This window comes from Ciona intestinalis, chromosome 1, assembly GCF_000224145.3.
Source record: "Ciona intestinalis chromosome 1, KH, whole genome shotgun sequence".
Classification (NCBI taxonomy): Eukaryota; Metazoa; Chordata; class Ascidiacea; order Phlebobranchia; family Cionidae; genus Ciona; species Ciona intestinalis.
Window position 1 is genome coordinate 4,189,376 of NC_020166.2, and position 13,805 is coordinate 4,203,180.

At 36.2% G+C, this 13,805-nt stretch overlaps 1 protein-coding gene and 1 non-coding gene across 9 annotated transcripts in view; both read left to right on the forward strand.

The window, feature by feature from the left end:
• LOC100175783 (sushi, von Willebrand factor type A, EGF and pentraxin domain-containing protein 1-like) overlaps positions 1-13,805 on the forward strand; it is a 34,288-nt gene that overhangs the window by 13,028 nt on the left and 7,455 nt on the right. For 3 of the 8 annotated variants that reach the window (XM_026837381.1, XM_018812335.2, XM_026837414.1), the window contains 44 exons: positions 2,780-2,959; positions 3,225-3,416; positions 3,830-4,006; positions 4,127-4,257; positions 4,413-4,589; positions 4,662-4,746; positions 4,916-5,089; positions 5,472-5,566; positions 5,958-6,039; positions 6,110-6,204; positions 6,629-6,805; positions 6,949-7,030; positions 7,085-7,179; positions 7,271-7,398; positions 7,455-7,585; positions 7,653-7,747; positions 7,853-8,029; positions 8,113-8,194; positions 8,252-8,346; positions 8,421-8,548; positions 8,620-8,750; positions 8,822-8,916; positions 8,992-9,073; positions 9,130-9,224; positions 9,315-9,442; positions 9,574-9,704; positions 9,772-9,866; positions 9,955-10,131; positions 10,446-10,527; positions 10,616-10,710; positions 10,817-10,944; positions 11,016-11,146; positions 11,208-11,302; positions 11,356-11,437; positions 11,712-11,806; positions 11,963-12,090; positions 12,166-12,296; positions 12,355-12,449; positions 12,536-12,617; positions 12,674-12,768; positions 12,837-12,964; positions 13,302-13,432; positions 13,515-13,609; positions 13,668-13,749. In XM_026837381.1, coding sequence (XP_026693182.1) covers positions 2,780-2,959; positions 3,225-3,416; positions 3,830-4,006; positions 4,127-4,257; positions 4,413-4,589; positions 4,662-4,746; positions 4,916-5,089; positions 5,472-5,566; positions 5,958-6,039; positions 6,110-6,204; positions 6,629-6,805; positions 6,949-7,030; positions 7,085-7,179; positions 7,271-7,398; positions 7,455-7,585; positions 7,653-7,747; positions 7,853-8,029; positions 8,113-8,194; positions 8,252-8,346; positions 8,421-8,548; positions 8,620-8,750; positions 8,822-8,916; positions 8,992-9,073; positions 9,130-9,224; positions 9,315-9,442; positions 9,574-9,704; positions 9,772-9,866; positions 9,955-10,131; positions 10,446-10,527; positions 10,616-10,710; positions 10,817-10,944; positions 11,016-11,146; positions 11,208-11,302; positions 11,356-11,437; positions 11,712-11,806; positions 11,963-12,090; positions 12,166-12,296; positions 12,355-12,449; positions 12,536-12,617; positions 12,674-12,768; positions 12,837-12,964; positions 13,302-13,432; positions 13,515-13,609; positions 13,668-13,749 — 5,187 coding nt within the window. The remainder of the gene's footprint in view (positions 1-2,779; positions 2,960-3,224; positions 3,417-3,829; positions 4,007-4,126; positions 4,258-4,412; positions 4,590-4,661; positions 4,747-4,915; positions 5,090-5,471; positions 5,567-5,957; positions 6,040-6,109; positions 6,205-6,628; positions 6,806-6,948; positions 7,031-7,084; positions 7,180-7,270; positions 7,399-7,454; positions 7,586-7,652; positions 7,748-7,852; positions 8,030-8,112; positions 8,195-8,251; positions 8,347-8,420; positions 8,549-8,619; positions 8,751-8,821; positions 8,917-8,991; positions 9,074-9,129; positions 9,225-9,314; positions 9,443-9,573; positions 9,705-9,771; positions 9,867-9,954; positions 10,132-10,445; positions 10,528-10,615; positions 10,711-10,816; positions 10,945-11,015; positions 11,147-11,207; positions 11,303-11,355; positions 11,438-11,711; positions 11,807-11,962; positions 12,091-12,165; positions 12,297-12,354; positions 12,450-12,535; positions 12,618-12,673; positions 12,769-12,836; positions 12,965-13,301; positions 13,433-13,514; positions 13,610-13,667; positions 13,750-13,805) is intronic. The other 5 variants (XM_026837409.1, XM_026837408.1, XM_026837396.1 and 2 more) reach the window with 5 other exon arrangements.
• On the forward strand, positions 2,497-2,567 carry mir4065 (microRNA 4065). The gene has a single exon (NR_034458.1). It is a non-coding gene; the product is annotated as a microRNA 4065 (primary transcript).

Here is a 13,805-nt window from a genome sequence, read left to right on the forward strand (position 1 = left end):
TCCCATTTTACCCACCCTACTATATGATTTTTAAAGCAGTATTTCAAAATATACAGAAACATATAAATATTTGCGCCTAGCACGAATTCACTCATCCATCCAATAGAACTTTTATAGCTACCAACGCCAAAGAATAATATTTTACAAACATGTTGGGTCAATTTTTTCGCGTTGCTATTAAACAAGTGTTTTAAAACTGTGGAGCGAAAGAACATTTTACATAAAAACGAAATGTTGTTAATTTATTTGCGACTTGAACCAATCTTCCTCCCTTTTTTTTTATATATTCTGGGTGCGATAATATTTCGGCGGAGGGTATAATGAATAGTTAATTAATAGTTATACACCGGAAGGTATAATTTTTTCGTAACTAAGCCGACTAAAAGATCAACCACAATGATTTAGAAACAAAATTGTTCTGTCTGTTGTTGTTAGTTTTAAACCACAGCCTCGCAGGAACAAATATATTGCAGTGAATTATATAGAATATGCAGAATTAATCTTTAAAAACGTCCATAATAGCAAGTTGGTGTGCTCGCTTATAGTAAACAGACATTATGTTGGGGTAGACCATGATTTACTTCAGGAAACGCAGGCGGGATTTGGTTCTTGCGGTAGCTGACGAAACAAAAGCCTTTGTGTTCTAGATTTAGATTTTGGCGTAGTTCGCCATAAAGAAGCAAACTATTTTACTTCGTGAACAATAAACCGCCTGTGAGTCAAAAAAGTTACGAACGTATCGAAAAAATGCGGTTGCTCCAGGCTACATTTTGTCAGTTACGCCATTGGTTTATTAGGCAGATCAACACACGTAATTCCCTCTGGCTAATGAACGACGAACTTTGAGTTAACATCTCTTACCGGTCGTTCGAGTTTAAAATTTAGAAATTTGTTTCCCTAAACCTAAACTTTCGAGGTAACGATTGGACGCATCACTGCTAATTTCGTCACGCTTCAATAAACAAGTAAAAACACCTCCTACGCATTTTGCTAGCTTACAACAGTGCTACCACAGGAATGTGTTTTTCGATTTTCGTAAAGCCTCCCAGCGTTCGTGTGTTGCGTCACAACGAGGATCGTGGTTCTGATCAAACTTAGCATGACCATTTGTTTGTTAAGTTACGAATATAGAACAGGTTTTAAAGTTAAAAAAAAGGAGCCGAATCTGGATATAATTTACTTTAGTTATTAGATGATTAAGCAGTTTGCATAATTTTAAACAATTTAAAGTATGGTCTCCCGGAAAAATAGTTCGCTTCGGCTGACTGCTTCGTTTTTTAGGCTTTCATTCTTTCGCGGTTCGAAAGATGGTAAGACTAGATAGTGCCCAATTTCAAGTAAACACATTACCCTTTCACTGGGAGATTTTCTCCTGTCGTCCTGCGGTCGCACTGCCCTGTCGGAGATTTTTTACCAAGTTCAGTATATTGTGTATAGCTATCACGCCAGACAACGAAAGCTGGCGGTCGTGATCGCGCTGACGGTGCCAGCGAGGTACGAACCTGTTATAAACCTTATCGCTACATCTCGAGACACAGAATGAGAAGGATTACGCATGAAAATAAATATTAAATTCCATAGTTTTATGACATCGCCTGAAGCTTGTTCCCATCGCATACGCGTATACACTTATTTGGGCAAAGAATATAAACTAGCATATCGTGTTTAACAGAGCTTTTTATTCAATACCATTTATTTTGCTGGATATATGCTTGTAATAATCTGTGCATTGATAACAATGTTATTTCTGATTTATATTAAATCACATCGATCCGTTGGTATAAGTTCGCTTATAATCTGGAATCGCTTGTTGATCCACCAGACACATAGACTGAGCAAATTGAGTCTGTTTTTCTGATCTAGTGGAGCGTGAATAAATGACCCCTCTAATATGAACAGACTGAACTTGTCTGTACCCACGTTTCGCAGTATTCTGACATTTGCATTTTCGCCTGGAGAAAGTAGCCGAATCAGCACATACAAGAGTTTCGTTTACCCTACTCTGCGCAAACATATACTGCTGTCAAATTTTGCAGTAAAATGTACTATTGTATACTTTTGGTAGCACTAGTGGATTATTTAACCCTTAAAACTGAAGTTACCACTCGGTCAACACTGCGTAATCCTTTTAAAAGAAGCAGACGACGGACCGCAGAGTTGATGAGGCGTGACGAGAAAGCGGAATATTTTCTTCCTTTTTTCGTTTTCTTTTTAACCAAAATTGCCACGTTAACATATCCAGCGCAGTTTAGGGAAAGAAGCATATGAGGTGTAACGTATTACACAGTGGAAGTTAAATAGAAAAATAAAATAGTTTATTTTAACGTATATTAAAGTATAAGCAATTTTATTTGAAGCAATAGACACTTAATAAGGTTAGGTAGAGGTGCAGTTTCCAGGAAAAGATGACTTAGTTTACAAAAAATAATAAATAGGGATAAACCAGATCCACGTCGTTATTATCGAATAAAATATTAAACGAGGCGTCCCAATATGCACTGTGGATCTTGTCCTATACTTGTCGGGCGCAGCTACAATTAATCAGTATCGACAAGATCTCTCAGTGGGTATGGACTGCTTACACTCAGCAGTATCAGCCAAAACGCCATGTACAATTGAAATTACCCCAGCATGTTATGCACTTAAACTAGGAGTGACCGAAAAGAAGGATCTGTTTTTCATTTTCGGTGCGACGTAGTCATTTAGATTTTATATTCGAATATTTAACATCGACTTTTATTTTGTACCCACGTCACATGACGAATTAAATTTTCAACAGAAATCATCTGCGAAGAATTGGAGTTGTTTCATCATGGGAGCGTCTCTTGCACCGACGACACCAACTATGGTTCGGAATGCACTTATACATGCGACACGGGTTACCAACTCAGCTCCGGGTCAAAAGTCAGACGATGTCAAGATAATCATTTGTTCGACGGACTGGCAGCGTTATGCACAAGTTCGTTTTTATTACACCCGTGTTTATTTTTCTTACTATTTTGTAAATACAAATAAATCACATAGTTAAATACAGCCAGACCAGATGTAGTCTGACTATGCTCAAATTCACATTGAATTACAACTATAAAAATTTCCCTTTCCAAACAGATAAACAAAGTTCCCGCCATATTATAAAAATCAGCCCAGCCTTACCATATAAGGCGATATTCCCACCTCGAACCGTCATGTCGTTTCCAACCTCATAAGGTTATATTTAAATTTAGTTAAACAGTGTTTCGCCGTCGCTCCCCCGCTAAATGGAGAAGTCGAATGCAGCGATGGAACAAACTTTGGTTCGGTTTGTCAATTCACGTGTAGCCCTGGATATGAACTCTCGCTGGAGGAACGTGTTACTGCGTTCGAGCGAAGATGCGACAGTGACGCTCGTTGGACCAACACACAACCTTCGTGTAGACGTATGTGTATTTTTATGTATAGTGTTGTGGGGGAAGACGGGACACGTTTAGCACATGATATCTGAACATCCTGATCGTGTTTTAAACAATTATTACCGGTCTATGGGAGTAGTGAGGATACCGTTTTAAAATTCTTTGAGTGTTATTTGTTTACTACTAAATGGTACGCAAAATAGAACGAAAAAGTGTCCCGTCTTACCTCACCCTACTATATTAATACCATATTTAAAACGTTTATTTTTGTTGGTATAGACGTTGATTAGGGTGTATATTCTTTTCGTTTTGTTTTCAATTGAAATTTATAACACATTAAGATAATATTTACGTCAAAATTTATTTAGTAAGGTGCGACATGTTTTTATACCGCTTTTTTATTAGTAAACAAAAAATAATTTTTTAACATTTCTCGGCAGTTGTGAAATGCCCGACGTTGCTGCAACCAGTTAACGGTATAGGAAGGTGTTCTGACGTCGACAACCACGGTTCAATCTGCCAATTCCATTGTCACGCTGGCTACGAGCTGGAAGGCTCGGTAGAGAGAACATGTCAAGCAAATCGCCAGTGGACGGGAGAGGAAACGCGTTGTCTCCGTGAGTGTTCCTTGCTGTTTCATAAACAAATATTTGTGATTTGTGTTGTTTACCACAATCCATATAATATATCGACACAATACGATGCCTCAAACTAAAATCGGGAAAAAATATTTTCAGTTATAAGATGTCCGGGGCTCTCACCCCCTTTACATGGTTCTGTAATTTGTGGAGATCAAAATGATTTAACCGACGCAGAAACAGAAAACCAGGCCGATGGATATGGGACCACGTGCTTTTACAAGTGTGACGTGAGTCGTCTGATATTAATAAAAAAGTAATGCTGCAGTAAATATGTGAGTAGTGGTATTAACATTACGTTACACCGTATTGTGCAGGTATGCACATTTCCAGTCTGTATAAATACCTTTTAACTATAGTAGCTAAGTCGTGTTTGCTTATACAGGCGGGCTACTACTTGGTTGGAAGCCGAGCAAGAACTTGTGAACGAGATCGTGATTGGAGTGGCGTGGAATCTACTTGTTTACGAATCACGTGTCCTATACTGGAACAACCATTACACGGAAGTGTGACGTGTACACAAAGTAACGAATATGACTCCAGATGTACTTTCGCTTGTGATGTAAGTACATGTAGCCCATTGGGGATTTTAGATGGGTATTGTGACATATATAACGTATAAAATATTTTACAGCTCGGATACACACTTCATGGTGGAGATGCGACAAGGTCATGTCAATTAAATTATCTGTGGAGCGGAACCGAAGCGGTTTGCCAAAGTAAGTTTGCTGTGGACGCGTAGTCTATGAAAGAGAACACCCGTGTTATAACGACTGATAAATAAGTTGCATTAATTCATTTGCTAGCCTACCATACTTTCGAAATCATGTTTTTGTGTTCGACCTTTGTTTTTTTTTATTTGCTATTGTTTATTCCTAATTTCTTCAGTCATAAGATGCGAAAACATATTCGCTGACCAACATACGTCAATGACGTGCACCAGCGGAAACCGGTATGGATCTATATGTACGTTCAAACCGCAACTTGGTTATGAGCTGATCGGCGAAACCGTTGTCGAGTGTGGAGAAAATGGCGGCAACCACCCCAACCCGATTTCCAGCAGTGAGTTATATCTCGTTTGTTAATAAGAAAAAATAAAAAAAAACAAATCAAAATCAAGAGAAATATGGAAATGGGTCAATATGGCTGAAATTAGGAAAAAAATATGTGTAAAATACCGTTTAAAAATTATATTTATATAAAGCTACGTGGTAAAGAAACTAGCGGAGCCTGTTAATTTTGTTAGGTTAACTACTAATTGCAGAATACTATAGACACTAAATATTTATATGTTTTTGTCCCATTTCGCCCCACTTTGCCGTTTTGCGATATATTGTTTTCAAACTTGGGAAGGTTTATCGGCATACGTTTTGATTTTTGAAGCATTGGTCAAAACGTGTGTCCCATCATACCCCACCCTACTATATATTATAATGTTTTTAAGGAATTGAGTGTCAACCAATGGATGATCCAGACAACGGGATCGTCACCTGTTCCAATAACGAATACTTTGATTCTACATGTACATTCACTTGCGATGTAAGTGACCTACCCGTGCATGGTGTTTTCAGATATTAAAAATAAAAGGGTTTCCTTTTATTGAGAGATGTATTACGTATTTGTGTTAAGTTATGAACAAACATTGCAGTACGAAAGTCATAAAAATTTAAACAGTGCTTAGCGAGTGACGTCGAACACTTTGTAATTTTTGACTGACTTATCGAATTATAACCGTCCTTTGTGTCTGGTAGTAAATACGCTTTACTTAGTGTTTGTAACAAAAAGTGGGAAATACCCATTTACCAACACTGTATTGCATGAGCATAACACATACGATCCTATTACTTCCCGCGACATATCATAAAAACGAGAATCGTATGGCAACCTTTGTTAAGTACGGTATGACAATAAACGATAACTTATGTTACAGGAAGGTTATGAACTTATTGGTAGCGTTGCACGTACCTGCCAAATGAATAAACGCTGGTCAGGAGAAATAGTCACATGCAGACGTAAGTAGATCACATTTACAACACAAAGTACACAACCAGCACAGTAAAAATAATTGTTTTCTCTGTTAAGAAATCACTTGCACTGAGCTACTACCACCCACACATGGCACAATATCTTGTAGCCAAAGAAACACGTTTCGATCTACTTGCACATTTTTTTGCGAAGTAAGTATGAATGAATGTGAATGTAACACACCCACGAAATCACTTTGATTGAAAGGTTTAATTAAAGTAGCAGCACCTGCCTCTAACCCAAAGGTTATGGGTGCAAATCTGGTCGCTGCTACCACATATGTGTTGCTACCACATTTTGGATAGAAATTTAACATCGATTGCTGCAACCTGGTGGTCACTATCAAGTTGTCCTAATTATCAGCCATGCAGAAAAAACAATCGCCCACAAAGTTACATACATATTAACTTGTAAGCTAGCACGAACTGTATGAGTGAAACAGGACATCAGTGTTCTTATGACTGTCGTTTTTGTTAACGACTGGATGGAACTGTATGTTTTTAGCTACATAAGTATAAAGCAAGATTTATTTATTCAATGATTTGCCTAACAATTTATTTTTTACATTGGAAATAGAATGGTTACGATCTCATTGGTTCTGCCAGCCGGAAATGTCAGGAAAGTCACTCTTGGACTGGATTGGACGTTACATGTACTTTTGTAACATGTCCCGACCTAAATGATCTACGTAATGGAGAGATGACATGCACTGACTCCAATAACTTTCGGTCAGATTGTACATTTTTATGCAATGTAAGTTCACCACTTTCTGAAAATTAAATATAATTAATTCAGTTTTGTTTTGATCTAGCATTAAAACTAGTCAATTATTGTTTTTTTCTGACACATTTTGTGGTAATACAGATAATCTTATGCATTATTTTCTACAATTGTAGGACGGTTATAACTTGGTTGGAAGTAATGTTCGAACATGCCGAGCTGATCACGCTTGGACTGGAAGTGCAGCTTCGTGTGTTTGTAAGTTTTTTAAACAATGGTCATGTATTTCTTTATAGTAAAATTGTGTTACAGTGGTAACATGTCCGGAATTAAAAGTACCAAAACATGGCAGGAAGAAATGTGCAGACAGTAACAACTTCGACTCGGAATGCATCTTTATATGTGATGTATGTTTTTGATACTTCTACCTTCTACCATGTGTTGTCTAGTTTTGCCTATTCATTGCTTGGCATATATTATTGATCGAATACACTTTAGATTGGATACACCATGCATGGAACAAGCAGCAGAACTTGTCAGTCAGATGGCAGCTGGACAGGAAAGCATGTTTCATGCGGCATCGTCACTTGTGAAGCTGTGCCTGCACCACAACATGGAAGTAAAAGGTAGTAAAGAAATATAGTTTTTAATGTTTGAGGTAAACTATAAATACAATTAACAGGTGTACCGATGGTGAAAATTTTGATTCCTCATGTCGTTTTACTTGTGATATTGGCTACCAACTTGTTGGTAGCATTTCAAGAACATGTTTGGAATCTGGTGAATGGAATGGTATTTCTACTTCCTGTGTCAGTAAGTTGAAGTTTGTTGATCTTATACCATGAGGTAAATCATCTCTTTTAATTTTGTATTATTTTAGTGATAACTTGCTCTGAAATGGACAATCCTGCTCATGGATTAGTTGAATGTACATCTAACAACAACTATCAGTCAATTTGTACAATTTCTTGCAATGTAAGTACAGAAGACCCAATGATTTATATTTTATAAAAATTGTTATAATATTATCTGGTAACCTGTTTGTATGTTAGAAGTAAATATGTTGTCTTACTTCTTAAGGCTGGGTATAACTTGGTTGGAACTAATACCCGGACGTGTCAAGCAACTCACACTTGGTCAGGTATTGAGGCAACATGTGTCATGGTAACCTGCCCAGCATTGGCAACCCCATCTCATGGATCTGTTGAATGTGATGAAAGCAATGTGTTTAATTCTTCATGTAAATTTAAGTGCAAAGTAAGTAAGAAGTTTCTACTTTGGACAAAATGTTTTTATAAAAGTAGAGGTTTTAAAAAATGGTAAAAAACATCATTTTACAGAAAGGGTTTACACTTATTGGAAGTACAGTGAGGATGTGTCAAGCTGATCGAACATGGACCGGCAAGACAACTTCATGTTCATGTATGTTTTAACACTTAGTACCTGTGAATATGGCTTATAATGTGTCTTTCTTTTTAGTGATAACATGTCCTGCAATAGAAGAGCCTGATCATGGTAGAAAGAAGTGCACTGACGGTGACAATTACTTATCAGATTGCCAATTTATTTGCGATGTAAGTTGCCATAAAAATGCTAAAGAATAAATCAAAATACCATTAAATAATAAAAACAATTTTCTTCTATACAGATTGGTTATGAACTGGTTGGTACAAATTTTCGTTCCTGTGGTGGAGAAGGCATATGGTCTGGTAGAGAAGTTACTTGTGTTTTAATTGTCTGTGATCTTCTTTCTGTTCCTGATCATGGAAGAATGACGTAAGTTACAATTTTCTTGTTGATAACTTCTGTGTTTTGTTAAAAATTACATTTTATTGTTTGTTTTAAAGCTGTTCAAACCAAGCAAATTATCATTCCCGATGCTCATTCACGTGTGACATTGGTTATGAAATTGTGGGAAGTTCATCAAGGACTTGTCTTGAGTCTTCTGACTGGAGTGGTGTAACAACATCATGCTCAGGTAAGTAAAAAAAGTTAAATGATCAAATAAATGTTTTTTTAACTGTTGATAAATGATTGTTTTATATTCAGTGATCAGCTGCAGTGCTTTACCGGCACCAGAAAATGGAAGACTTGTCTGCAGCAATGTAAATTCATTTGAATCTTCCTGTGAAGTTACTTGTGATGTAAGTGATTGTTTTACATTTAATAAAAACTTCCAATGATAAAATTAATCTGGTTTCAACTTTCTACAATTATAGGATGGTTATAACTTGGTTGGAAGTAATGTTCGAACCTGCCGAGCTGACCATGCTTGGACTGGAAGTGCTGCTTCGTGTGTTTGTAAGTTTTTTATACAATGGTCATATATTTCTTTATAAAGTAAAGTTATGTTACAGTGGTAACATGTCCGGAATTAAATGAACCAAAACATGGCAGGAAGAAATGTGCAGACAGTAATAACTTCGACTCGGAATGCATCTTTATATGTGATGTATGTTTTATGTTAGTTGTTATATTTGTTTTGTCACTTAAAAAGTATTTGATAGCATAGAAAACAAATTAAATGTATTTTGTTACTTAGATTGGATACACCATGCATGGGACAAGCAGCAGAACTTGTCAGTCAGATGGCAGCTGGACAGGAAAGCATGTTTCATGCGCCATCGTCACTTGTGAAGCTGTGCCTACACCACAAGATGGAAATAAAAGGTAATCTTTAAACTGGATTACAACCAATGTAAATGTAAAGTTGATGTAAGTTAGAAACACTCAGTTTATTTATTTTTTATACTGAGGTACAACACTTTTATTCATTTATGCATTACTCACTTTGTTTCCAGGTGTACCGATGGTGAAAACTTTGATTCCTCATGTCGTTTTACTTGTGATATTGGCTACCGACTTGTTGGTAGCATTTCAAGAACGTGCTTGGAATCTGGTGAATGGAATGGTATTTCTACTTCCTGTGTCAGTAAGTTGAAGTTTGTTGATCTTATACCATGAAGTAAATCATCTCTTTTAATTTTGTATTATTTCAGTAATAACTTGTGCGAAAATGGACATTCCTGCTCATGGATCAGTTGAATGTACATCTAACAACAACTATCAGTCAATTTGTACATTTGCCTGTAATGTAAGTTAAAATAAGCTTAAAATAACTCTTCTTTGTGAAATCAAAAGTTAAAAAAGCTACAAATTCTTATGACACTGTCATGTTGCAGAATGGATATGAACTTATTGGTTCAGAAGTGAGAACATGTCAGGCAACCCGATCATGGAGTGGAATTGCAGTAACTTGTGCTATGGTCACATGTCCGGCGTTAACATCTCCATCTCATGGGTCAATTAAGTGTGACAATCAGCATCATTTTAATTCTTCGTGCAACTTTAATTGTAGAGTGAGTTATACTTCTTTTGTTTAAAACTAAAAACTTTATTTCTTGAATCCAACCTTATTAAAGGTTCATTGCATGAGATATGCATACACATCTCCAAATTACAAATGCCATGTTTAAATTAAATAACATAATACAAGTTGTCTCTTAATATGAGTCGGCCCAAAACGGGCTTTATTCTGTCACAATTATTTTGACAATCATTGCTCTACATAATGACAACTATTCTGCTGTCATTTTCCCAATTTATTTTTCTGCATGTTTTGTATTTCTTTGCTATTCTAACTGGGGAGTAATTTATGTTGTGTAATCTACAGGAAGGATATACCTTGGTTGGAAGTCAAACTAGAAATTGCCAAGCTAACAGAGCATGGACTGGAAATACAACATCTTGCTCATGTAAGAAAGATTTTGACTTAAAGTTTTATACCACCTAAGATTTAGCTTATACCAAAAACAATAAGCTGTTATAATAATTATTCAACAGTGATAACGTGTCCTGCAATAAAAGAACCAGATCATGGTAGAAAGAAGTGCACGGACGGTGACAATTATTCATCAGATTGCCAATTTATTTGCGATGTAAGTTTTTTTTTTATAAACATCAGAAAAATCAACCCAGAAAATTTAAAGACTTAAACATATTATATGGATGTTATTGTATTGTTGAAAAACTTTTTTTTCACAGATTGGTTATGAACTTGTTGGTACAAATTTCCGTTCCTGTGGTGGAGAAGGCGTATGGTCTGGTAGAGAAGTTACTTGTGTTTTAATTGTCTGTGATCTTCTTTCTGTTCCTGATCATGGAAGAATGACGTAAGTTACAATTTTCTTCTTGAAAACTTTTGTGTTTTGTTAAAAATAACATTTTATTGTTTGTTTTAAAGCTGTTCCAACCAAGCAAATTATCATTCCCGATGCTCATTCACGTGTGACATTGGTTATGAAATTGTGGGAAGTTCATCAAGGACTTGTCTTGAGTCTTCTGACTGGAGTGGTGTAACAACATCATGCTCAGGTAAGGGGACAAGGAAAGTTTTTTGTCTTGTAGCTTTTTAATGTTTTATTTCCGTTTATAGTGGTTAGCTGTAGTCCCATGACAGCACCTGAAAATGGACATGTAAGATGCAGTAACCAACATTCCTACGACTCCTCTTGCAGATTTTTATGCAACGTAAGTTGACTTTCTTTAGCTACAATATAAATATTACTTTGTGATGTTTTTAGGAAGGTTATAAGTTGATTGGAAGTTCTGAAAGATCATGTTTAGTTGACAGCTCTTGGAGTGGGATACAAGGCTCTTGTGTTCGTAAGTTATTGTTGTTCTGACTTTCTAACTCTTTGTTATGTCCAGCGCCATGACACAGTTGCGCGCATGCCTCCAACCCAGAGGTAATGTGTTCAAGGCTCATTGCTGCTATGTAGGCATATGTGTCTTTGGGCAAGACACCTAAAGGCAATTGCTCTAAACTAGGTCACTAATGTGTTGGCTTAATTGCCAGCCATACATAAAAAATCAAAATAAGGCTAAAGCAAGTTACATTCATGCATTCATTCAATAATATAAACATATTCTATTGCAGTTGTAACTTGTCCTGTTTTACCTTCACCAAATCATGGAAGAAAATCATGTAGCGAAGAAAACCGCTATTTGTCTGAGTGTCAATACGTTTGCGATGTGAGTTTATATAGTAGGCTATATTGTTTATGTTGTGTTATTTCTTGCCACTTTTGCGCATGTCTAAAAGAAAAAATTTGAATTGCACAAACTTAATAATATATGTAACAACTAACCAGCAAGGTAGTTAAAAGTTTAACATGACAAAATTCACAGGTTGGATTTGACCGTCATGGCTCAGAAAATAGGGTTTGTCAAGAAGATGGCACTTGGTCTGGTTCTCCTGTTGGCTGTGGTATTATTACTTGTGACACGTTGCTAGTTCCTTTGCATGGTAAAAAGAGGTAAGTGTAACACCTTTACAAAGAACCTATGCTTTTTAACTCAAACAACTACTTTATTTTAACATATACTTCCAGATGTGCTGATGGTGATAACTTTGAATCAACTTGTCGTTTTTCTTGTGAGATTGGATATGAACTCACAGGAAGTCAATCTAGAACATGCATGGAACTTGGAGAATGGAGTGGAATTGCTACCATGTGTTCTTGTAAGTTGGTATTTTGTGCTGACATTGAATGACATTAATATCTAACCTAAAATTCTAGTGATTACTTGTGATGAGTTACCCAAACCTGAGCATGGTTCAGTGAGATGCACCAAACATGATGGATATGACTCACGATGTACATTAAGCTGTCAGGTAACAAGATCAAATTTGCGCAAAAATTGTTTTCTCTAACCTGTCCTACTGTTGTCTAACTAAATCTATACCTTTAACAAATTTAGGAGGGATATGTTTTATTTGGAAGTTCAACACGAACGTGTTCAGTGGATGGAACATGGAGTGGGAAGGTCACCACTTGTGAAAGTATGTTACAATTTATTGCTTCAAATCAATTAGTTTCATTAATTTGCATTTTACAGGAATTACGTGTCCCTATATCCCATTTCCAAGCCATGGAAGAAAAGTTTGCACTGATAAAAATCATTTCTCTTCTAACTGCCAGTTTGTTTGCGAGGTAATTATGAATGGAAAATAATTTATTTATAAAAAAATGATTGAAAACCAAATTGTGTTTTGTTACAGGTTGGTTTTAATATCATTGGATCTACAGCAAGAGTTTGTCAATCTGATGGCTTATGGTCGGGCACAGCTGCTAGCTGTGAAATTGTGACATGTAATGCATTGGATGTTCCTGAATATGGAAGAATGAGGTGTGAAGTGAAGTCTTTAATTATGAACACTTATAAGAATGGCCAGGACATTGCGCTGTGATAGTATTTTTGAACCGTATATGTCTAAGGGCACACCACTTAACGTAGTCAATAATGGGTTGTCTAAATTCAATCATACATAAAAAAACTGAAAAAACTCATGCAAGTGGTATGTTCCTGTTAGCTGGTAAGCTGACACAAGGCGTTTGAAACAAATCAACTGTGTTATAACAACTGTTGTTTATTTCGGCCAGGAAAGGATAAAGTTACATTCATTAATACCTTTTTAATCACAGATAAATAAGTGAAATAAGTCTTTTTCAATTTTGTTGTGAAGGTGTGCTGATGGAAATAATTTTGAGTCAACGTGTCACTTCACATGCGACATTGGTTATGAGTTGATTGGAACTTCATCTCGAACTTGTATGGAATCCTCTGCATGGAATGGTGAAGCTACTTCATGTCAATGTGAGTATGTGTGCTGATCTACAATTGTATATGATTGATGTTCGCTTTATATTTAAATCTAATTTTAATTTCTGTCATACAGTGATTACTTGCGATGAGATTACTGCACCAGATCATGGTTTCATGAATTGCACTAATGACAACTTATACGCATCGCAATGTGGATTTCAATGCAACGTAAAATTCTAGTTATACTTGCTAAAGTAGTAAACTAAACCATAATTTTGTCTTATAGCAAGGATTTGTTCTAGTGGGCAGCATCCAAAGAGTATGCCAACATAACAAACAGTGGAGTGGCATCCAAACATTTTGCCAAAGTAAGGTTTATTGTACCAACTGGCCTTTAATGTGGCAACTGTATTTTATTTTATAT